Source organism: Ictidomys tridecemlineatus, chromosome 14 (genome assembly GCF_052094955.1).
Source record: "Ictidomys tridecemlineatus isolate mIctTri1 chromosome 14, mIctTri1.hap1, whole genome shotgun sequence".
In the NCBI taxonomy this organism is placed as follows: domain Eukaryota; kingdom Metazoa; phylum Chordata; class Mammalia; order Rodentia; family Sciuridae; genus Ictidomys; species Ictidomys tridecemlineatus.
In genome coordinates this window covers 20,497,542-20,523,855 of record NC_135490.1, presented here as the reverse complement: position 1 = coordinate 20,523,855, position 26,314 = coordinate 20,497,542, and the positions used below count along the sequence as shown (strand labels likewise).

The 26,314-nt window shown below is 33.2% G+C and overlaps 1 protein-coding gene across 6 annotated transcripts in view; it reads right to left on the bottom strand.

Annotated features, from left to right (window-relative positions):
- Positions 1–26,314, bottom strand: part of Anxa10 (annexin A10) — a 525,713-nt gene that overhangs the window by 68,377 nt on the left and 431,022 nt on the right. The window contains exon 1 of one of the 6 annotated variants that reach the window (XM_040293610.2): positions 11,279–11,360. The exons of the other annotated variants lie outside the window; for them this stretch is intronic. Within the exon in view, the coding sequence (XP_040149544.2) occupies positions 11,279–11,296 (18 nt within the window). The 5' untranslated portion in view covers positions 11,297–11,360. Of the gene's footprint in view, positions 1–11,278; positions 11,361–26,314 lie in introns of those variants that run through there. 6 annotated transcript variants of the gene reach the window in all.

Below are 26,314 nucleotides of genomic sequence, written 5' to 3'. Positions count from 1 at the left end.
AAGATTCTATGTTGCTGATTATGAGAAGACTGGTTTAGAGAATGTGTCCTCCAAAAAGGGAAGGAAGCCATTCCTTCCCTAGACTCTCCAGTAGGACCAGGCTTGCTGATATCTTGGCTGCACTCTAGGGAGGTTGACTTTAGATTTCTGATCTCCAGAACCATTAGTGCATAAATTTTATCAGTTGAGGCCAGACTAAATTTGTGATAATTTGTTCAGTAGCAACAGGAAATGAATGCATTCACTTTGGAATCCTTGTCTTTGCAATCCTAAACTCCTATGCTGCAAAACTGCCCAATCTTAAGCCCCTTAACACCCTCATCAAATGATGTGTATACATCTGGAATAACAGGGCAATGAAAGAAAATCAGTAATGAAAAATACAGAAAAACTTACAGGCAATGAAAAAAATCACATCTTTAAATGAAAATAAATCACCTACTATTATAGAATAAAAACTAAGATTAACATTTATGTCATTACATTTCTATATATTCAGGTTATTTATAAAAGAAATACTTTGGCATCAGAATTCTCTTTCAAAGAGTCAAATGGGAGAAGGCATTTGATCCTTTTCAGAATCAAGAGGAAAAGATCTAGAACTCAAAAGTTTTAAACCAGCAAAACTATAATTTGGAAGAAAAGTAAAAGGAAAATATCATTTGTAGATCATTTCTAATAGATAATACTCCAGAATGATTCCAAGCAAGTGAAAGGGGGAAATGGCACATGTCTGTAATCCCAGCAATTGGGAGGCTGAGGCAGGAGGATCCCAATTTAGGAATTTAGCAAGATGTTGTCTTAAAAATAAACAAATAAATAAAAGGGCTGGGGATGTAGCTCAGTGGTAAAAGGTTCTTGATTCAATCACATTATAAATAAGATAAAAGAGAACATAGTGTACAGAAATAAAATAAGAAAATGAATTGTTCAGTCCCATCAATACCACAATCCAAAGACAGTAGTCAACACTCAGTGAGATATCAATATGTGTCAGGAATCATGCTCAATAATTTACATTGCCATATATTATGGTTTGAATGTGATGTCCTCTCCAAAATTTGTGTCAAAACCTAATCACCAAGTGATGGCATCGAAGTTGGGGTGGGAGGTGACTGACCTCATGAATAGAATTAGATGCCCTTATAGAAGGGCTTGGAGGGGACAGTTTGTCCCTTTTGGCCCTTTACCTTCTGTATGTGAGGTCACAGCCTTCCTCCACTGCGGAGAACATACTCTTGAAGGTGCCATCTAGGAAGCAGAGATCAGACCTTCACCAGACAAGGAAATGGCTGGTGCCTTGATTTAGACTTCTCAGACCCCAGAACTATGAGAAAATAAATTCCTGTTCTGTATAAAATTACCCAGTCTAGGGTATTTTCTTACAGCAGTACAAAATAGACTAACACATGCTAATACCCAGGGATTAGTAAACAAAACATACAAACAAATGGAGTTGCTACTAGCTAACATTTATGACGTACCTAGATTATACAGAAGAAGCTGAGATGTAGAGAGTTTAATTTCTGTTGCTAGGCATGTGGTCAGTAAGTAATGGACCTCAGGTTCAAACCCATGTCTAAATGATTACAAAGCCCATGCTCTTAACCACTGAACTGACTCCCCATCCAAAGAAATATAATAGAGATATTTTTTTATCATTGGATAATTATCTCATATATGTTTAATACAAACAATTTGGCAAATAAGGAACTCTTGAACAAAAAGTTGGAAAACCATTTATGATTTTGTTTATAGATTACTGTCAAATATTTAATCACTGTCTTGAGAAGAAATAAGCTTCTAAGTGCTCTTCTTGTGCCTTTCATATCATTACACATAGTCATAAGATATTTATTTCCCAATGGAATCACCTTGACATAATATTTTGTAATCTCCCTGTTCTTTTAATTCTATAGGATATTTCCCAAAATCTATTGTATTATTTTCTTATATTAGAAGAAAATTATCATGGTGCTTTCTACTTAAAATTCTTTATGAATAGTCTAATTCTTAATAAGATGTCATAACATTCTTTATTTTCATTAATAATTTGTTAATTTAAAATAATTGAAAAAAATAATTTAAATCTAATGAACATATCTGTGCCCTGAATAGTGTGTAAATGTATTTTGTAAAACCCAATGTTCCAGAGGGAAAGCAAACACTACACTTATTATTTGTTAAATTACTATGCAATTTAAACAGCATCTTTATATTCTTTTTCTAATTTGATGTTATTGGCAGACTATATAATGCATGGCATGTATTTCTCTTTTTATATTACATATGAAGAATGATGACTCAATATTTATACACAGCCACTGGCTTAATTGGCAGCCTAGAATAAGAATGTTCTGATTTTAAATCCAATGCTTTTCCAATATATTTTACCTCTTAGTCTTCTTTTATACCCTTTGCTAATAATTGTTTTCCTATTTTAAAAATAAAGATTGTGAGGAAGTGATGAAAGAGGACATTCTTTCTTGGTGTAGGGCAGGCTGGGTGGATGGGGAAGGCTAGGTAAAACATTCAGTCTTCCATATTTAGCTATTCTGTTAGGCATAAGGGTTTGTAAATATCTTATCAGATTAAAGAAGTTGACTTCTCTTCCAAGTTTGCTGAGAGTTTTTAACACAAAAGGTGGTATACTTGTGAAATGCTTTTTATGTATCATATTTTGTTAACCATATGACTTTTATTTTTCAATATATTCCAATGGTGAATTATAGTGATTGATTTTTTGAGTGTTGAGCCAACCTTGTATCATTGGAATAAAAATCACTTGATTGTTCCACAATGCTCTTGTCTTATATTATCGTATTGGAGTTTCATTTTGGGTTGGGTGTGTATTTGTATCTACATTCATCAGGATTCCTGTTCTTCAACTTTCCTTTCTTATAACGTTGATTTGGTTTTGGTGTTAGTGTGATCCAGTTCTACACAATGAGTCAGAAAGTGTTCTCACTCAAGAATGTGAACATTTATCTGTAGCCTGATATCCATTGGGGAAAAAAACCACAATTGGCATATTCTCTTTGTTAAAATTCTTTTCACAGGGTAGTGGCCAGCAAATTTTGAACTATATTGTTTAATAAATGAACAAATGTGTTTCAGATATTGATAGTTTTATGGTTTGGATCTGGAACATCGCCTAAAAGCTCATGTGTCAAAGGCACTGCAGTAAAATCCAGAGGTGGGACTTCCAGGAAGTTATTGGATCATGAGGGCTCCAACCTCATTAGTGGATTCATCCATTTGATGAATTAATAATCTGAATGGACTATTGGGTGGTGACTGTAGGCATAGTTGGAGGAAGTAGGTCACTGGGGGCATGTTCTTGGGGACTATATCTTCTTTTCCCTGGTTCCTTCTCTCTCTCTCTCTCCCCCCTACAAACACACACGATTCCTCACTGCCATGAGCTGAGCAGCTGTACTTTGCTAAAGGCATGCTTGTTTTGATGGTCTGCCTCATTTTAGGCTTAGAACAATAAAGCCAGCAACCATAGATTGAAACTTCCAAAAAAAGTGAGACTATATAAACCTTTCCTCCTCGAATTTTTTGAGTCAGTGAGAAAAAATGGACTCACATGGATAGTCATGGTTTTTACTGTGGTAAAAATAATTTACAAATAATCAGGAAGACTGGGATTATGATGTGGATTACATTAGAAGTATGAGAATGAAGATAGATGAAAAGTAGATAAGACACATATAAATATAGATGTCTGCAGATAAATGGCTTTGCTTATAAAGTTCTTTGCATTATCCACAAACAGATCATATAAACAGTAATATTTTAGTAGCAATGTGTATACCTAGCATCTAGATTTTTATTTCATGTATCAGACTTCACATAAAGGAGTCAGAGATCCTTGGAAAAGTGAGTAATTCCATGGCCACTGTAGGAAGAAATACAAGGTGAAGCTGGGACATTTTGAAAGAGCAATTAAGAAAAAAAGCTATACACACACACAGACACACACACACACACACACACACACACACACACACACCATTGTAATACCACAAGAATAATTCTGCAAATAAAATCCTCTAAAGAGGCAAAAGTCACTGAGAAAGAGCTTTTAGAAGAAGAGAGTAATGGGATATACTCAAAGCACCTAACCCCAAATATTTGTTAATTACAAAAAGTTGAAGTGGGAGGAGACTGTGGACTCTTCACAGTGGAAGAACCACAGGACACCATGTTACCTAAGTGATCACTGCTGGGAGCCACAGGTGACCATCAGGCATCCTCTGTCACTATGCCCTTGGTATACTGTATCTATTCTGTTTTTCCCAAGTATGTACAACCTCCACTGAATGAAGATAAATTTCAGACAATCCCAAATTAAAGGACATTCTGCATATAACTGATGAATACTCTTTTAAAAGTCTCAAGATCATAAAATCAAGTGAAGACTGAGGAACTGTCACAAATGAGAGGAGATTAAGAGACATGGCCACTAAATGTGAACTCTTAGTTCCTGGAACAGGCAAACAAGAGGATATTAGCAGGAAATCTATTATTTTCTAAATCAAATCTGTGGTTTGATTAAAAGCACAATGCTCGTGTTCATGTCCTAGTTTTGGTGACTTCAGTATGCTCATGTAAAATGTAAACAATAGGGAAAGCTGGGGGAAGGGTCATTGGGAATTCCAAATTATTTTTACAACTTGTCTGTAAGTCTTAAAATTTCTACAAATAGGATGTTAAAAATAGGTTTTAGGTATGATTCTATTCTCATGAATTCAAAGATGAGAAACCATTAAATGAGAAATGATTACATTGGTTTGAATTTTGGTTCAAATAGTAATGTGGCAGGATTCCCCACCGATGGCAGCTGGAGAACTAAGATAGAGGCTCAAACCTGAGAACGGAAATGGGGTGCAGCAGGAAGCAAAGGGGGCCCAAGTGCTTGTAAGTCCTATCCAAAGAGCAAACTATAGCAGGGGGAAGAGTGGAGTGCTTAGAGCTAAGGCCGAGGAGACCTATGTAGGCACTTACAGAGGGAAGGAGCTTATAAGTAGATAAAGGACAATAATCATATAAAAAAATGTCCTGCCCCACTGTTCAGATTGAAAGCAATTCTGAAGTGAATCTGTTCGACATCCCACTCTGGAGCAAGACACTTCTTACATATTGAAATGGCATGAGGGAAGACTATTACCAAAAAAAAATTTTTTTTTAAAAATTTATCCTGTCTACATGTCTTTTGAAACTATAGAGAAAAACATGTCAATTTAAAAATATGACTAAATGCAGTCAAAATTAACCAGACGCCTGTGAGTCCCAAACACGGTTCAATGATACCACAGAGTTGACTACATTTAGCCTAACAGTTAGTTCCCATCAAATTTTAGGTCATGTGAGTTTTCCTTGGAATATTTTCTTAATATATAAAAAGAATTGTGAAAGCAAACAAAGGAAATCAAATTAGATCTTATACCTGCACCCCTGCATTGTTTTGAGAGAGAGAGGAATGGAGCCTCAGAGCTGAGAAGGAACATACCTGCTTTGTAATTATCGGCAGGCCAATGGCATGTCAACCTGTGGTTCCGAGGAGCCTTATTGAATGGTTGACATTATGGTTTCTAGAACCCATTTCCATCTCTGAAGGCTTCAGATTACCCCCATCAGTAACAGATGTAAGAAAAAGGCCAGGACTGCTACATGGTGAATTTAGAAGTCACTAACTGTGCCGGTATTCATAATTTCTGGGATAAATGACAATCAGAACTCCAGGGGTGTGGGATACCCCATAATTTCTACTGACTATTAAGTTTTGAGAGAGTCATTCGTGACCTTTCTTAACACACACACACACACACACACACACACACACACACACACACACATGCATACACACATACATTTCAAAATGGAAATTCCCCTCTCACTGAATGTTCCTGAATCTAACCTTCTTTTGCTGCGCAGGGACTACTGTAGTCACTGAGTGTATTTACTTTTCTATATTCGAGTGCCACGCTTGATCAGGCATCCAGCAGTCAGCACAGTAGGCGATGGAAGGTACACAGAAGGTGTGTGTGCCCCCAGGCACCAGTGTGCTATCTCTCAGCACCTTGTCTGTTCTCTTACCCTTTAAAACAAGGACATTTTGAGACTGGCAGCTAAATGAATGCCTAGAGGAATGTGCACACACATTCAACAGCTTCAAAGAGTGGGACAATAATTATTAAGTGACAGCAATTACAAAAGAAGGATCCGGCTATAAAATACAATATGATTTATATTTCCTTTCAAACCATTATTAATACATAGTACTTAGACTGATGTGTTTACTGGGGTTAAAGTGATTTCTTTTTTTCTCCTAATGTGCAATATTGCTACTGTACTTTCAATTCTGGCTTATTTAAAATTACAATAGCACAAATGTTCCAATTAAGAGAGAAAATGATAAATACATTAAGGTATCCAGTTGCTTTACTGTAAATTGCCACAAAATAGAGATGAAAACCAATGCAAAGCAGCCTGTAAGTGAAGTTGGCTCCTACTTTATCCAGACTAGGAATAGGTAAAACACAAAATCTTGTACACAAATTAATTTTATGCTTTATACATGATTTAATTTTGTCATGGTCTGTTGATTATTTTTTTTTCTGATTTCTTTTAGCATGGTAACAAGAATGTCTGAGGGACATCAACTAAAGTATAATTGAGAAAGAAAATATTCATAATATGTGTTGTGATATGGGTGAGGCTGAAAAAGAAAAGGAGTCCTAAGAAGCAATCCTTCTTTCTCCTTACAGGAGAAATGAAAGTTCACAAGGTATAAGGGACCCTTTATTAATCATTGAAGGTAATGAAAAAGAGGCTAGGCCAAGAGATGGACAGTGTGAACTTTAAGGTAGTTTTTAAAAAATTCCTGTAATCCCTTTCTTTTTGTTGAGTAAGGCTGAGCTATTCCTGATGATAAAGAATTTCTGCTGAGAGAAGAATTCCACAGCACATAGAGGGTTGGGTGTTGGCTTTGGAGGCTGAACTACAATGAAAACATCATTAGTAATACTGTGGAAACGACTTCTTTCTGCCATTTCCACTCCACCTAATTACAGAAATTCATGACTCATTAAAATAACTATGACTCATATTGCTCAAATATAATTTCTAAGACTTTTATCTTGTGATTTAATGAAATAAATAGTTTTTCAAAGGTTGCAATTTGTGATAGTCTGATGACTTACTTCCTGTACTGTTTTGTAGGTGGGTTGATTCATTAGGATAAATATACTAAAAATATAATTTATCAACTTTTCTTTGTTCTTTGGGGGGTTTTAAAAATCCTAATGTTTAAATTTAAAGAGGGTTCTAGGCTTAAAGTAATATTTTAAATGAGCACAATGAGTTAATGTTAATAGTAGAGCTAAAGTTTCAAAATAATTTTCCAGACAGTTGAATAATCATCTAGAAAGCTCTCTAGCATTGCAGAAAAACCAGTACATCTAGAGAGGTGTCCCATCTTCTGTAAGACCTTTGATATATATACTGAAAGTACTTGGGGAAATGCAAATTTAATTTTATTATTATTATTATTTTTATTATTGTTATTATGGTAAATATTCTAAGAGCTTGCAAACTTGGACCAAAGGCTTTCTTAAAAATGCCCTCTTCAGTGATTTAGGCTCTATTTACAAATACAGATTATACTGACTTGAACAGAATATATACTTACATTCATGGTACTTTTGATGTTACTAAAATTTATTCATATAATTTGAAATAGTCAGCAGGGTGTGGTGGCACAGGCCTGTAATCCCACTGGCTCAGGATGTTGAGGCAGGAGGATGGTGAATTCAAAGCCAGCCTCAATAAAAGTGAGGCACTAAAGCAACTCAGTGAGATCCTGTCTCTAAATAAAAATACAAAATAGAGCTGCAGATGTGGTTCAGTGGTCAAGTGCCCCTGAGTTCAATACCCAGTACTGCCCCCCCCCAAATTTGGAATAGTCATACATACGTAGACATTTATATTGAGATATTGATTAATGAAGATATGCACCACCTCTCTAAATGCAGTGTATCCAAATTCTAGGTTTTGGAGTTAGAGAGTTGGATTCAAACTCTGGCACTGGTACTTCATGAAACCATGAATATTAGCTCATGTACTAGCTGATTACCTTCTGGAAGTGCTTTCTAAGTTACAGATATTCTTAGTAATTTATGTGCCAATTAATTCTCAAGAGACCCTTATTAGATAGGCACTATCACACCCTCTTAAGAAGTAGGAAAATTGAGATGCAGGAAGATAAGAAAATTGTCCGCATTCACATGATCCTGTAATCTAGGCAACAAGGTGGGCTTTAACTATTGAACCCACTGTTCTGTACACATGTGTGCCCAGACACTGCATTAAAATCCACCTAAGGTGGTTGTACCTTTTTCTTTTTTCATTAATGATGTGCTCATATTTCACTTCAAGGTAAAAGTTATTCCCTTTAACTTAAAGGAAGTCCAATACTTATTAGTTCCACAGAAGCTTCAGTAAAGGTTGAAGCCATAACCAGCATGACTCCTAACTTTTGTTGAATCAAAGTGTGTAAAGTTCAGACAATATGGTCTTGTGATAGTGAAAAGCAATCTAAAGTATGAATAACCTTTTAATAATATTTGTTCAGTAAGTCATATTGCAGATAAACAATCAAAGCTGGATTTCTTCAGTGCAAGTTTTTCTCCCAGGAACACCTTTCTATATGAAAAGTCAGCTTTGAAAATAATCTTGCCTTATCAACAGCCTCTGTTCCCCTGTGATATCTTCCCAGCCTATAATCACTCCTGGATAATATGCCCTGAATTTGTTTCAGATAGTGAGTACTTTTCTTTCACTCCACAAAGTTCATTGCTAAGAACAGTGCTATTCGATTCTAGTTGGGTTAATATGCCAAATTTCTCCTGGCCTGCAGTAGACATGGCCTAAGTTGCTGTTGCCTGATGTTGGTGTTCTTGAGTCGTTCTGGAGCAAATGTGGATAACAGCATCTAATCTTACATCTCTAAATTGGTTTCACAAAGAATCTACTCTTTACCTCTTAACATGAAGACTGATCTTATGCAGGAAGATTAGGCATCTCTCTTTCACTCTCTCTCTCCTCCTTTTTCTCTTTCTCTATAAAAATAGATGGTTTTGCAGTCTGAACACAAAGATAGAAATTATGTAGGATAATAATATTTAGGCATTTCTCTCTTTTTCTCTCTCCCTCTCTCTGTCAAAATGGAAGATTTTGGAGGTAGTCTGTATCTCATACCTGCTACTTTCTGGCCTTTTATCCCCCAAAAGAATAGTCATGTCTTTGAGCCTTAATATTTTCATCTGCAAAATGAGGACAGTGCTACTTTCCTTGAAAGTTGTGAGGATTAAAAATAATATATCAAATCCCCGAGTAGAAATCTAATACCTCCAAGAAGAATTTCCAAATTTTATACAGTAAATGATATTCTTATAAAATAATTTGCTGAGTACAAAATTAGAAAAGTTATACAAAGCTCCTATTGTAATACAGAAACTTTCTTGCATAGATATAAAATGATAATATATAGTTTCTCTAACACATAATGTTATCTATGTATAAAGCTTATAGATGTATGATATACTACTTTTAATATTGCTATGATTAACATGTTTCTGCCAGTCAATGAATACAGTAGCAATATGCAAAGGTACAAAAGGATCAAAAAGGGAATAGGAGTAAAGTTAACATAGATGTCAAAAGGAATCTATAATAAATAAAATGATACTGTATAAAAAGGGGGGCATCAATTGGTAGCAAACAGGACAAATCAGCAAATAATTTCTTTAGCAGAATTAGGGAAATATAGTCTAAAGATATATACATACATATATATATATCATATATATAATATATATATATAATTTATTATATATATATATGTAAAATGTATTTGTGTGTGTGGAGAGAAAGAGAGAGAGGAAGAGAGAGAGGGAGAGGAAGAGAGAGAGGAAGAGAAAGAATTGCTTTAAAATTCAACATTGATGATGTAAAACCATTTTACAATCCACACTTGCTGAGACTATACACAAAGAATAATATTTTCTCTAATCATAATATTTATCTCTAATATGTTTAATTTAAAATGAATTTTGAGATGGGCTTAAATCTAACTTTTCAACTTTCATATTTCTTTATTTGTTCTAGAAGTATAGCAAATCATTACAGTTCTCAAAAATTTTGCTGACATGGGAGCTTAAATCTTTGAAATATAATTTACATATTTTAAATTATAAATTGACATAAATATTAAGACTATATAGTGTATAACATATGATTATTTCCAAAATATTGTGCTCAAATAAATAGAAAGAGAGAAAACTATAGGTTGTTCAAATTGAATTATTTACCATGCTGGTCTAAATTACTTGATACCTTTTATTTTTCTGTAGTGAAATAAAGTTGCCATATAATTAGTAAAAGAATACTTATAACTTTCAATTGAAAAATGAGATCTTGGCTCTCAAGTTGAAACTGAAGTTGTTAAACCAACAGTGATGGAAAGTAGACATATTTGAATCCTTCATTCAATATTTGTTTGAAAAATAAGGTACATAATTAAAATTTTCTAGAAAAAAATACTTTGGGAATGAGTAAACAAGAAAGGTTTTTGTGCCAAAGTTTAATGAAATAAATAATGCTATGTTTCTTTAATATAAAATCTTCCTGGAAAGATTTTTTTATAATGTAGATTTTTAAAAAAATCATCAACCCACTCACATATATAATTTCCAAGGCCATATAACATATATATCTTTTCAAATAATCTATATAACTCTATGTTAGCTCTTCAAAATTTAGTAAAATATACGAATTTTTAGATTGGAATGATTCAGACAAGGAAAAATAAAATTAATTAAAATAATCTAGATAATCTGAACAGATGATGGATGTAAAACAAAAATCATTTATTTTAAAAATAAAAATAAATAAATAATTATTTAAATTTTTTAGAGACAGAACTATTTATGGAAACAAAATCTTATAACTTCAGTCATAATTCTGAGTCAGGTTAATTATGAAAGTAGAAGCAACACGATTACCTCTATGGAATAATGCATTTAAGATTTAATGATATTACCTTCTTTTAATAGTGATACTAAGCATCTACTAATTAAAGCTTTAGTGAAAACAAATTAAAACATCAATATTTCCTGTTGAAAATGTCAAGTAGCACATAAAATTTTAAAAAATAAGGGTTAAATTATAAAAGACTGGAAAAGTTTGTGGAAATAACAATTATACTTACATAGTTCCCACAAAACATTTTGATGATAATGAATAACTTCAGCGTAGATCACAGGATTCTAGTAAGTGATCAGTTACACTGTGAAGCTAGAAAGAATTGAGGTTCACTGTTGAATCAAAGTTAAAGATGTCCAGTTGTTCACTTTAGTCTCTCAGACAGGAGAATAGGGCCAATAATGGACACAGCAGGACTCAAGATCCAGAATTTATACTTAGTTATCAATCACAGGTAAATAGGCAGAATTATTGCACAAAATAAATAGAACCATTAGCCTGACCCTTGGTTGGGTGTTGATTTAAGAGGAATAAATTAGCTGAACAATGGAAGAAGTATAAACTTTTGCAAAGCTAATGACTCATAGAAAGGTAAGTCGATTAGCTCCAAAGTTAATGATTTATTTTCTGTTAAATGATTGTTAACATCCCAGCTCTTTCAGGTACTTCAACTCAAGTTTCATATTTCAAATTTCTAGATTCTGTAGGAATGTGTCCCATGCCCATCCACCTCCCCCATATATATTAGGATAGATGTGATTGCCCAGCAATAAAAATATTTGGAGAAACATACTCACCATCATTTTTCACACTTTATTTTCAAGGATATTGTTTTAATATCTTATTATATCTTATGGAAACAAATGTAAAAACATTGTCAAAGTCCAATATAGTATCAAGAACTGTCTATCCTCATAAGTTTCATATGTCATTCTAAAAATAACAAATTGATTTGTATTATATTATTTTCCCTCTACTTGCCAATTAATGAGCAATACAGAATTCACTTATTCTGTAAAAATTTTAAAAGATTTTGAAGAATTAGAGATAAATAATTCTTGGTTGCAAGAAGAGAATATTATGAAAGGAGTATCAACTAATCAACAACCATAATTCTAGAACTCTTTGCTCAAAATAAATCTGATATTAAAATATGAACAAAAATCATTATGCATGATGTCTTAATGAAATATATTATACAAAGAACAACACAATATCTACATTCTCCAGCATTCAATTCACAATATAATTGAATTAACTTAATATACTTGGTACTATGAAAGATATAAATAAGCATATTACCTGATAGCAGAGAGATTATAATCTATTGAATTATGCTTTGTGCAAGTGTATTTGTTTTTGAAGCAGTCTTATGCTTTTTCTGTGAATATTTATAAGCTTATAGTGATTCTTAAATAACAGACACTTATTAAGCATATAGGACTCAGAAATCAAGCAAAGAGTGTTTTCAATTAAAATCACTATTATTTCTTTTTTATGATTAATTTTAAAAGTTGCAGGATTTATGGCTTTAATTATAGACTAACTATATCAATGTGAAATGGAAATTGTCAAAATATTTAAGGCCAAAATATTTTTCATAATGTTACTACATAAGTCAGAGAAAAGAGATTTGGACAATACTCCCAGATAATGGCTGGTTACTTAGTATTCATTTTTATTTACTATTACTTTGTAAGTTAGTTTTAAAAGAATATCCCCAAATGAAACTGCTATGGGGTTTGCATGATGATGCTTCATAGAAAAATATTAAGTGAGACATGGAGACAGTGAGGCAAAATCTTAAAAAAAAGATTTTATTAGATTATTCTATTTTAATGTATATTGAAATTTTTCATAATAAAATTTTTAATCATTTGGGCTTGACTGACTCATATTGAAATGTGGCTTCAGTATCTGCTATTTGCAAAATGATAAATACTATCAGTGACTGAGCTTTTAGTCTATCTTAGGCATTGTTTCAAATGAATATTCCTGGGTCAATAAATTTAATCCTTACAATAGTTCTGTGGGCTAGGCACTGTGACCCATATTTTAGAGAAGAGGAAATGAAGGTTCTGTGTATTCAGGACATTTGTCCAAAATCACACCCTATGACATGGTAGAACGCATTGCAAGCATAGGTGAGTCAAGGTCAGAACCTATGACCTCAACTTCTGCTATGCAGCACTGGGTTAGGCAAGAAAATAAAACAACTGTTTAAAAGAAAAACGAAAGGCATGTTTCTTGATTCAAAACGCATCAAGTGTAATAAGGGGAGAAAATTAATAGAATACAAGATGAGAAAAGGTAAATGCCAGGAGCAATCCACATAAAACATGACGGACAATTCTATAAGAGGCAAGTTACTTTAGGCAGTAAGTAAATGAAGGAGCCTTCACAGATGAATTAGCATTTGAAATGTGACTTTCCAATGAAAGCAAAGACCTTCCAGGTCCAGAAATCAAAAAAACCAACACAGGGATGATCAGGGAGGTAGAAGGCATGAGGTATGTATTACAATTGTCTTAATTCTGCATTTGGCTTTGTTAGTTGTATGTGGTCTATAAGAAAATGATTTTTTTTTCTGCTTCATTTATTTGAGTTAAAATTCAACCTGGAGTTAAAGTTCAACAAAGGAGTAATAATAGCAGCAGCTAATATCTTAAATTAATATTGTCCCCTAGGCATAAATCAGCACAAATTGAACTACAGAGGAGATATGCTAAGTGAATCTAAAAAGATAGAATGATTTCTGGCCTAGGAAGACATGATTGTAACCTTTCAAAGTTAGTAGTTTATTTAAAAGTCAAATGAGGATAAATGAAAAGGAAGGTCAGTCAGTTAGTAATAGAAAAATAGGGTAAGCATTCTGAGTGTCCAGCTAATAGCTAAGAGATGTACGGTTGGTGAATTTTTTTTTTCTCCTTATTTGTGGGTTGTCTCTTCATTTTGATAATTGTTTTCTTCCTCATGCAGAAGCTTTTTCACTTGATGCAATTCCCTGGATCTAATTTCAATGTTTGTTGTCTGTGGTTTTTGGATTCTTAACCCAAGAAGTCATTGCCCAGATCATGTAATGAAGCTTTTTTCCCACTGTCTTATTCTAGCTGTTTTATAGGGCCAGTTCAAATGTTAAGCCTTCAATCCATTTTGCGTTGATCTTTGTATATGGTGTGAGATAGTGGTCCAATTTCATTCTCCTGCATGTGGATATCCATTTTTTCCACCATCATTCATTGAAGAGACTAAGTTTTCTTGACACCTTTGTCAAGTAGCATTTGACCATAATTATGTCTATTTCTGGTCTCTCTGTTCTTTTCCATTGATTAGTGTGTCTGTTTTTATGCCAGTACCATGCTGTTTGATTAAAATATCTTTGTAGGAAGAATAAAAGAACTTCGGTTTGTGTAGAGGGGAGTGTACAAGACGTCAAAATGCATTCTACTGTCATGTATAACTAATACGAACAAATTTCAAATTTGGAATTAAAAAATTGGAAAAGAGACAAAAAAATATCTTTGTAGTATATTTTGGACTCAAACATATGATTTTTCTAGCTTTGTTTTTTCTAATTCAAAATTGATTTTACTATCTGGGGTCTTTTGTGATTTCATGAGAAGTTGAGTGTTGTTTTATTTTCTGTTTCTGTTAAAAATGTCATTGGCATTTTGTATTAAGTATGTAGATCACTTTGGGCTGTATAGGCACTTTAACAGTTTTAATTCAAACCCATGAATATGGGATGTTTCCATTCATTTGTGGGGTTTTCAGTTAATTTTATCAATTAAAAATTTTTTTTTAGTGTACAAGTCTTTTACATTGTTGTTTAAGTTTACTAGTAAGTTCTTTAAAAAAATTTGATGCTATTATAAATAATTCTTTTCCTTAACTTCTTTTTTAGATAGTTCATTCATTGTTATTGCATAGAACGTTACTTTTTTTTGCATACTAGGTATTGAACTCAGACCACTGAGCCACATCCCAAGCCCTTTTTTATGTTTTATTTAGAGACAGGGTCTCACTGAGTTACTTAGTGCTTCGCTAAATTGCAGAGGCTAGCATTGAATTTGAGATCCTCCTGCCTCAGCCTTCCTAGCTGCTGGGATTACAAGCATGTGCCAAGGCTGGCCTAGTTTTTATATGTTGATTTTTGTAACCTGCAACTCCACTGAATTTATCAGTAAAACAGATTTTTTTTGGGGGGGTGCGGGTAGAGGATAGAAGCTAGTCCCATGAGATAGAACTGTAAGGGTTGGGGTCTTAGATGTGTGTTTCAGATTCTTCTTTCCCTTATACCAAGGAAAGGGTTTATAGCAGATGCTTTTACTCTGGTTCAGATTGCTCATTTTGAAGATAGTCACTGAATATTTGCAAGTTTCAAAATCATCTTTTGTTCTCTGGTCTGGCAGATTCAGAAGTTCAGTCTGTCATCCCCTAGTGCTAGATAATTTATAATCCCTTCCCTAACTTTACAAGTCAGGGACATTTACATTTATTGCCAGAGCAACCAGAGAAGAAAGCAGGGAAGTACCCACTTTCCCAAACAGTCACAGGGAGCAATTTCATCTTGCTTCCAATGAGAGACTGCGGGGTTGATCCCTGGAACAAGCTGAAGAAAACACGTGGCAGTGCTGCCCCTCCTGTATAGGCTTGAGAAAGTTCATTTTCATTTGTGACATAGGTTCCCAGACACAGGCTTTTCCGAGGCCAGAACATCTGCCAGCTGCTGGAAAAGTGTGCAGCCTAATCCTTGGAGGAGGAAGTTGGAAGCTGGAGGGATTCTGGGGCTGTGATTGCTGGGAGCAGCCACAAAGTCTAAAATTCCCACTTGTTCTTTGTGCTCCTACACCCCATCCCTGCTGCTTTTTAAACTCTCTGATGAGTTTGTAATAATTGAGAGCCACATGTGTGGTCCAGACCCTGTACCCATCAGGATGTAGCTGGGAGAACTTCCTGATTTTCGGGCTCAGGGTGCAGCTAGTATTCTGCTTTTCCTATCCATCCAGATATGGATATTTTCCCATGTATCTACAGGGGAGGGGTCTTTCAACTAGACTCTGGCTTCCTCTTGGAGAGGACTGGTGCAGGTACAGGTGTCTACTCAGCTAGTCTGTGTGAAGACCCACAGCAGCTTCCCATTCTGTCCTGTGGCTATGGTCAGCTTCTGGGTAGAATTTGAATTCCTGTCTAGTGTACCACATTAACAAGCATTTGCTAGTCCTTTGAGTCTCATTTTATATCATTCATGCAATTTATTAGCAAATATTTATTACACAATATAATAGATGTTTGAGATACTTCACTGAACAAGACAGAGAAAAACCCCTGCTTTGCATTATTTGCATTTATTAACTAATGATTTGGAACATTTATTTCACACAAGATGAAAAAAAGTATACTTAACATAAGTTAATTTAAATTTATATGTATTTATGTATAATTAACACTGCCTCCTTGAGCACTGGAAATTACCTAAACTAGCTAATTATAAGAAGGCGGCTATAAATGGAAAAAGATTTCCTTCCAATTAGACACTTAAGTCTTCCAAGTAGATAACTGTTTAGTGTCAACATTACTCAAAGGATTTTGAAAAATTGTGTACCTCCTTGTTATTTTAAAAGTAGTCATATAAAATATTTTCATTCACGTTTAGATAGTTGCAGTTTTTTTCTACTCTTCTAAAAGCATCCAGGGGGATCTAAAAATCATAGCAATTCATTAAAAATATATAAAATAAGTTCTTATGTAACAGTCGAATGATCTGTATTTTTCTCCTATCTTTTTGAATTCTGATTTCCATTCTGTCTTATATGGACGTTCATCACAAAGTAATTTTTGTCTGAATTTTATTGGGGTCTTATCATACATAAATCACTTTTATAATTTTTTTCTCTACTCTTGCCTGTAGAGATTTCCATTTTCATTTAAATCTGGAAGTCATGGGTTCTATTAATCATTGTTATTTTCAAAACAACTTTAATGAAGTATAAATTATCTAAGGTAAACCATAAATTTAGACTTTAATTTCATACTTTTTATTTTATTGGTATAGAAAGTGTGTGTGTGTGTGTGTGTGTGTGTGTGTGCTCGCATACTACTTTATAGTATATATACCTATATATAACTATATCTCTCCATGTATACTATATCTCTATCTATCTATATCTGTGAAATTAGCATCACAATTAAAGCTCATATTTTCATCACCCACAAAGGTTTTCTAGTTCCTTCTGTTTCCTCTACCCCCATGCGACAGGTGACCTTGCTTTGCTTTACATAGAACTTCATGAAAATAGAAGTAAACATTGAGGATTTTTACAGCATAGTATCTTCAAAAGTCATAAGTATGAAGAGGTCTTTTCATTCTTTTGCTGTGTAATATTGTATCATATGGATATATCACATATTTTTATACTTACCTGTTAAAGACCTTTAAGTGTTATAATTAAAGAATATTTAATGCTAACATTTGACATTATCACTTTTAAATTTTAGTCATTAAACTGTTACATAATTGTGCTATATTTTTTCTTCTAATTTGAAATTCCCTTTGACTAAGAATGTAATCTAATATGTTAAATGGCCATTTTTATATGTTCTTATGTAAATTGTTCACATTTTTCTTCATTTTCAATCTAGTTGATAGCTTTAGTTGAGTCGTAACAGAGTTCTAAAAATTCTAGAGTTTTGGAGTTTTACTCAGTCATAAAAAATAATGAAGTTATGGTATTTGCTGATAAATGGATGGAGTTGGAGAATATTATGGTAAGTGAAAAAAAACAGGCTTGGAAAATCAAGGGTTAAATGTTTCTCTCATACACAGAAGCCAGTACAAAATAAGAAAAAAAAAAAGTTGTGGATCTCATGAAAATAGAAGGAAGACCAGTGGAGTATGTGTATTCTTTATTAGTTTTTGATTTGACAAATGCTTGCTTTCTGTCTGTGGCTTTGTTTCTTAACTTTTAAAATGGTGTCATATATTTTTGTTTAATTAGAATTCAATAAAATCCAATTAACAATTTAATTTCATACTTTTTATTTTAAGAATTTTTTGCCTATACCAAAGTCATATTGCTGCTTCTAGAAGTTTTTAGTTAAACCTTTTACAAGATATGTGATCAATACATTTTTATTTATGTTTATCTATTAAATTTATTTTTAACTAAGACATAAATCATAAAAAATGTACATATGAAAGGGGTAATATAATTTTTAAATACATTGTGTGATGTTTAAATCATGTTACACATATCGGCTCCCAAATGTTTATTATTTCATTATGGGGAAAACTTTTAAAATCCTTTCCTTTAGCTTTTTCAAATATACATTACTTAATTGTTATCTAGAGTCACCCCATGTGAAATAACACACCAGAACTTCTTATTTTTATCTAATAATAACTTAGTACCCATTGATTAACCTCTTGCCAACCTTCCCTCCACTCCACTATCACCAGCCCCTCTACTTCTATGAGATCAGCTTTCTTAGATTCCACATATAAGTGAGATAATACAGTGTTTGTCTATCTGTGCCTGGTTCATTTAAACTAACAGAATCATCTCTAATTCCATCCATATTGTCACAAGTGACAAGATTTCAGATTTTTATGGCTAAGTAGTTTTATATTTTGTGTGTGCCACATTTTATTTACAATGTTTTTATTAGTGCACTATAAATAATAATTAATACATTACATTGGAGTTCATTTTAGCATACATTCAGGGGATAGAATTTGCTGCACTTCAGTCCCCAGTACTTCTTCTTTCTTTCTTCTCTTCCCTTCCCTCTTCTTCTTTCTCTACTGGTCTTATTTCTATTTCTTTATAGTTTGCAACTCAACAATCCAACATATTGGCACAGGCACTGACTTTCTCAACAAGACCACTAAAGATCAAGAAATAAAACCAAGAATCAATAAATGGGATGGTGTCAAATTAAAAAGTTTCTGCATAGCAAAGGAAAAGAGTCTGGCAAGAGAACCCACAAAAAGGAGAAGGCCTTTGCCAGTTGGTCCTCTGATAGGGGATTAATATCCAAAATATATAAAGAACTCAAAAACGTAACACCAATTAACCCAATCAAAGAATTAAGCTTTTCAAAAGAAGAAATACAAATGGCCAATAAATATGTAAAAAAAAGTTCAACATTTCTAGCAATCAGGCAAGTGCAAATCAAAATTGCATTGACCTTTTATCTCACTCCAATTAAAATGACAATCATCAAGAATACAATCAATAATAAATGCTGACAAAATTATAGGGGAAAAAGGTGTACTCATACATTGCTGGTGGGACTGCAAATTTGGAAAGCAGTATGAAGATTCCTCAAAACACTAGGAATGGATCAACTATATGACCCAGCTATCCCAGCCTTTGGTTTTTATCCTAAAGAATTTAAGCCAACACCCTACAAGCATATCAATATTTAGAGCAGTGCAATTCACAACAGCTAAGTTACTAAAGCCAGTCAGAAGAATTTGTTATTAAGTTTCTAAAACAAATTATTTCAGTTTCTAGTAAATACATCAAAAAGCAAGACTGCTCAAACTATTAATTTTGTGGTTATCCTTTTTTTAGGATCATCTTGTCAGAAATTAAAATAGACATAATGGAGAAGAGTAACCCTATGAAAAGGAAACTTACTAGTCTAACTGCTTCTGTCACCTGGTAACAAAATCTATATAATAATACCTATATTTAATTTTCTTGATTATCTAAAGTTTTTTGAAAAGGCTTGGCTAGCAGACAAAAGCACACTATAGCAACATTATGTAGTAGGAGAAATATTATGTAGTAATTTAATATAATGTTTGAAAATAATTAAGAATTTTGATTGACAGAGCAGCATATCGACATCACAAAGTGAGGGGGGAGAGGGGGAGAGAGAGAAAGAGGAGGAGGAGAAGAGATAAAAGAGAGTAATTCTAATTGAATGAAGCTAGTTTTCTAAAATTCTAGATATTACGTCGTAGAATACAGTAGAAGATTTTTTTTGTCTCATATCCATACATAAGTTGATGTTCTTAGAATGCTAGTTCATTGACTTTGTAGATATTGACAGTAATGAAATTAATAACTCCTCTGCTACTAAGAGTTCAGAGATTACACATTAATCATTTTTACTAAGTGAATTGGTTGCTATAAAATTCACATAGTTCAGTATGTTACCTACTATGGTTGAAATGCAGGTGAGTGGAGAAATGTGTCTGATGAAGTGATTATGCATATAGGAAACACATACATGATAAATCCATTATATTGATTGGGTACAATTTAATTTGTGACAGCAAATATCAAGAGTGTCAGCCTTCCACTCTCCTGAAGCTCTATTACACACCTCTGTTTTCATCAAACTGCAAACCTCCACATTCTTCCAGTGTTCTTTTGATTTTCATTTGATACCTTCTTTATTGTTTCATTGAGAAAATGTCCATCAACACTAATAGTTTTCTCCATCCACTTACTATGGGCATTCTTCTTCACCACCCTCCTGTCATAATATGCTCATTGCTTTTAACTTCGCCCCTTTTCCTACCAATGTTCCTACACTGAACTTAGGCATTCTCACTCATTGACCCAAGGACTTCCATCCTGAAGTCATCCCATTTCTACTCAGCACCATCATGTTGTATTAACTCTTATTTTCAGAAAGCAAGTGAACAGAAAACGAATTCCCGGGACCTCTCTACCAGTTATAACTCCATTTTTCTTCTTCTTTTCACAGGAAACGTTTCTTTAAACTGTTACTTTTCTCTCTGTACTGACTAGTCTTGGGGCAAACCATGTCAATCATCTTTCCTCCACCACATCAACACTGCTGTTGTCAAGAATGATGATCATCTTGCAAATGGCTTGTTCTCTCTTTTCTTCTTCACACAGTTGTCTTATTCCCTCTTCTTGATACACATTTCTCTGAGATACCATATTCTCTTGGCTTTGTTTTGACTTGTTTCTTCTCAGTCACCTTTACTATAAATTCCATATGCATTCTTATCTCTACCTTATTCTGATTCATTTTATCTGTTCACTCGTGGAAATTATATTTTTATTTTATTTTCAATTTGTCCTTATCCCTAGAATAAGCTTTATGGAAAGAGACAATTTTTTTTTTTGTTCTTCGCTACTAGAATTATAGTACATAAAAGAGTGTTTAAAACATAAGAATTTTCAACAATGGTTTCTGTTATAAATAAATTTAATTTTTTAAGAATTTGGAGTTGAGACTAAGACCATTGATCATCTTTACAATATCATTAAAATTTTCCCAGTGACCATGATCTTTGCTAGTTCTCTTAACCACTGATGTATGCATCAAAGCATGTGTAAACTTAAGGACTAATGATATATGTCAGCAGATTCTCTGTATTGTTTGTTTGAATTTCTACTTCAATAACTTTAAAAAATGTAATATTGATTACTTTACCCAAAACCTGTTTAACATCATTCTTTGTCTTCTCTAAGATTCTTTTTTCAAGAAAAATAGCAAAAGTAATTTTTCTTGAATCATATGGTTTGTTATTTGTAGCAACAGATTTTTATCATGTATACCACAATTATCCTACTCAAAACACCACTATTATTTTTTATGGATTGACAGGAAGAATTGGTGTTGAAATGTAAAGCAATTTGTCAGATAATTTCACAAACAATATACAATAGATATCCATGTTTTTATAAACAACACAAATATGATTTCAAAAAATATCTTTACATTTACTCTGTGTATATATTTTGACGTTCTCAAGTTCAAATTTCAATCTAATTGGAAATTTCCACTGACCCTTTCCATTCTGAAGTGATAGAAGTCATGAATAAAATTAACCTGATTTTAATTATTGTCCAAATCATATCTTCAAATCTTTGTAGAATAAATTTAATTAAAAGTTGAAGAAAAAATAACATGACTAATATTCTAGTATATTAGTCATGTATATTGATTTGAAACAAAGTTCACATCCCTAGAATAGTAATTTTCATATATTTCATAGATATTGGAAATAAGAGAATTATTATTAAAGAAAAGTATTTGTTCTCTGAAACTGGTCTCTTTTGAATATTATTAATAGGTGATATTAAGACTAAAAGCAAAGCATCTTTAAAAGCTGTATCAAATGTTTCTTGATCAAATTTACCCTTTGGTTCATAAATACTTTTTTTCTTTTGTTTTTGAAATAAACTACATACAAATGTCTTATTCATCTTCAAAGACTATGTTTTTATGGAGCAAATGTTCTATTATCACGGCCTTGAATTTGAATGAACTCTTCTTGAAATCAATAAATGAAGTTCATATCATAATATGAAACTATTATTTTTGTATATATGTTACTCTTATTCATTAAAAATAAGAAATGTCTTTAGTAAAATGTTTCCATCATAATGTGTGACTGTAACAAAAGATATATATATATATATATAAAATCTCCAAGTATGTATTGTTCCTTACACTGCAAGTTTATACATAATGATGCCATTGTTCCAGAGATAAAGGATAAAATTTTAAAGCACTGAATGTGCCAGCTCTCTTCTAAACACTTTAAATTATTTATTTTATTCCTCTGAATAACTCTATGAAATATTGTTCTGTAATATAAGTGATGATTGCACAAAATAAAAATTAGATTCATATAATTGAAAGAACTTACAAAAATCCACAGAGCATTGTTTTACAAAAATCCACAGAAAATTGTTGCATAAGGCTTTTAACAGTAAAGGATGTAGGATAAAAAGACTTCAGGCAAACATTAGGGGCCTCTCTAACCAAGTCCATTTCATGCACACAGGACATGTTTCATCTTCATATTGAACTGACTGAACTACTGTTTATGCAAATAACCTTGTTTTGGGAGAGAGTTTAGAAGCATCTGGTGGAATATTCCCTGCTTAGGTAGCTAAGTCAGTGTGACTAGCCAGCAATGATTGTTGACAATGTTACTTTGGGAGTTGTTTGAGGAAAGCTTTATTTTTCTACCTCAAATTCCATAGTAAATCTCAGAATGTAGAACCCTATGTTGGGGTTACTACATCTTCTATTGTATCAGACTTGTTTTGGGGGCCATATTATAATACCCCCAAATTGACAAAACAAAAAGGTGGAACAAGATGGTGGTAGAGTAAGATCCTCCAGAGATCATTTTCCCGCCAAAAATCTCAATTTGGACTGTTATTCATGCATCAAACTATCTTCATCAGAACTAAGAAAACCAAGTGAGAGATAACACAGGATCTGGTTATATTATGATAAGAAGAAAAGACATTGAAAAAGCCAGGAAGTAAGGAATTGTCCATTTAGCTCCTACCCCAACTTCAAGCAATGAAACATGGAAAGAGGATATTAAAACCAGGCCTGATACTTACGATTTAGTAGCTGGCCTTCCATGGTGAAAACCAGTATCAGGAAGAACCCCACAGATCCTATTCCCTGGTCAGTGCTCACAGACCAAGCCTCTGGACTCATTAGACTAAGGGATTGCCTTGAGAGCCCCTCTCACAACGTGGAGCAGCACAGCCTGGAGCAAGATTCCAACCATGGAGTAAAATGGACAGGAAAATAAGCCTAGGACTTTGCCTTGAAATTTGGTTCTGGGTTAGTGACACCCAACATAGCATCAATCAATAAATAAGAACTCTTGGAATTTCACAATGGCTGTTTTGAGAAAATTCAATGAAGTTTAAGATAATACAGAATGACTAACAATTTAGTACTCCATCAGGGAAACTTAAAAAGAGATTGAAGTAATTTTAAAAAAAATCAAATAGGATTTCTTGAGCTGAAAAGTACACTGAGCACAATTAAAATCATGATACAAGACATTAACACCAACCAGATCAAATGGAAGAATCACTGAACTTGAAGATAGGCTATTTGAAAACACGTTGGAGGAGAAAAAAAAAAAAAAGAAATAAGGAGGGATAAAAGCTTGTGGGAAATTGGGGACACTGTTAAAAGAGCAAATATTTGGGTTATTGTTTTAGTCAGCTTTTCTGCTACTGTGACGAAAAGACCTGTCAAGAATCATTTGAAAGGAGAAAAAGTTTATTTTGGGAGCTCAGGGTTTCAGAGGTCTCCGTTGACAGACAGCTGGCTCCATTCTTTGGTGCCTAAAGTGGGGCAGAACATCATGGTAGAAGGGTGTGGTGGAGGAAAGTGGTGCAGGACATAGCACCAGGAAACAGCAAGAGAGCTCCCCTCAACAGGACAAAATACAAACCCCAACATATGCCCCTACCTCCCCCAGCCACACCCTACCTTCCTATAGTCCTGACCCAGCTAATCCCTACCAGGGGATTAATGCACTGATTTAGGTTAAAGATCTCATAACCCAATCATTTAACCTCTAAACTTTTTGCATTGTCTCACACGTGAGTTTTTGGAGACACCTAATTCAAATCATCATAGTTTTTGTTTCAAGAGTGATTTGAGATGCCAAAGGGCTAGAAAGTCATCCACAGAACCCTTTGCAAAAATCTAGAGGAGGATACAAATAGCCAGATTCAGAAAGGTTCAAGGTTGCCAGTCAGATTTTATTCAGTCAAGTCTACCTCATGAGATTATAGTCAAGGTTTTAAAATTTAAAGAAAAAAAGGAAGATTCTCAAAGCAGCAAGAGAAAAGAAAGAACACATAAGTGTGCTCCAATTCATCTGTCAGCAGACGCTTTATGGGCCAAGTAGAAGGAGGAAGAGATTTTTCATAGCGCTGAAAGAAAACCCTGCAGACCAGGAACACTGTACTTAGTAAAGCTGTTTTAGAAATGAAGGAGATAAAGACCATTCCCAGACCAGGAAGGGCTGGCAGAATATATCTCCACTAGATTTTCCAATAAAAAATCATAAAAAGATTTCTTCAGACTGAAAAAAAGACTAATAATAAGAAAACTTCAGAAGATATAAAACACACTGGTAAGAGTAAATCTGAGAACAGATTAAGAATTCTCTAATATTAGCAACTTGTTTTATATAACATTTATATTTTTATGAATATTAAAATCATAAATAATAACTATATTATTATTTTATCAGATAGGCAATATTAAAAGATATTAAACAACACATAATATTCAAATTGGGGGAAACAATAGAGTGCAAGTGTAATTTTTTATTAATATCTTGTTTTTTCTATATTTATGATCAATATTTAGTTGCTATCATTTTAAAATAACTTGTTATAATCAATGATTTTTTGTAAGCTTCATAGGAACCACAAAACAAAATTCTATAGTACACACACACACAAAATGAGGAAAGTATCAAAGTACCCCTTGAATAAACCACTTAACCATTAAAAAAGCCTGTAGAAGGAGAAAGAAAGGAACTATAATAAAACTAAAAAATAAGTAGAAAAATGGCAGTTCTAATCAATAATGCAATAAATTCTTCAAATAAAAGACATAAAGTCAGTGAATGAATTAAAAAAAAAACAAGACACAATTATCGTCTGCTTATAAGGAACTCACTTCATTTCTCAGGACATTCAGACTAAAAGTGAAGGAATAGAGTAAGATATCTCATGCAAATGATATCTAAAGGAAAGTAGAAGTAGCTACACTTTTATCAGATTAAACAGACTTTAAGTCAAAAGCATTAAAAATAGACAAGGAAGATCATTCTACAATGGTAAAGAAATCAAATTCAGCAGGAGGAAGTAATATTTAAAAATACACACACAACCAATATTGTAATATTACAATAGACAAGTATTAGTAGACCTACAGGGAGGCAGAAGCTCCAATATCATGATAATACGGGTCTTTTCTACCCACTTTAGTCACAGATAGATCATCTGAACACAAAATCAACATTTTTTTTTTTAACAGAGTTAAATTGCATCCTAGACCAAACGGACCACACAAACACCTATAGAACATTCCATCCAACAGTCACGAATACACATTTATTGTTTTTAAAAAACAATTTGTTCTAATTAGTTATACATGACAGCAGGATGCATTTTTGATTCATTATACTTAATGTGCATTGGACATTCTCTAGAATAGATCAGATGGGAAGTCACAAAATAACTCTTGACAAACTTTAAAAAATTAAAACAATAGCAAGACTCTTTTCCAACCATTCTTTTTATTTAATGCAATAAAGCTGGAAATGATTAACAAGAAAAAGTTTGGAAACTGTACACATACATGGATGTTAATCAAGCCACTCCCAAATAAGAAATAAAAAGGAAATTAAGAAGGAAATTTAAAAAGTTCTTGGAACAAATAAAAGTGGAGATAAACCTAATGGATGTAGAAAAAGCAGTAC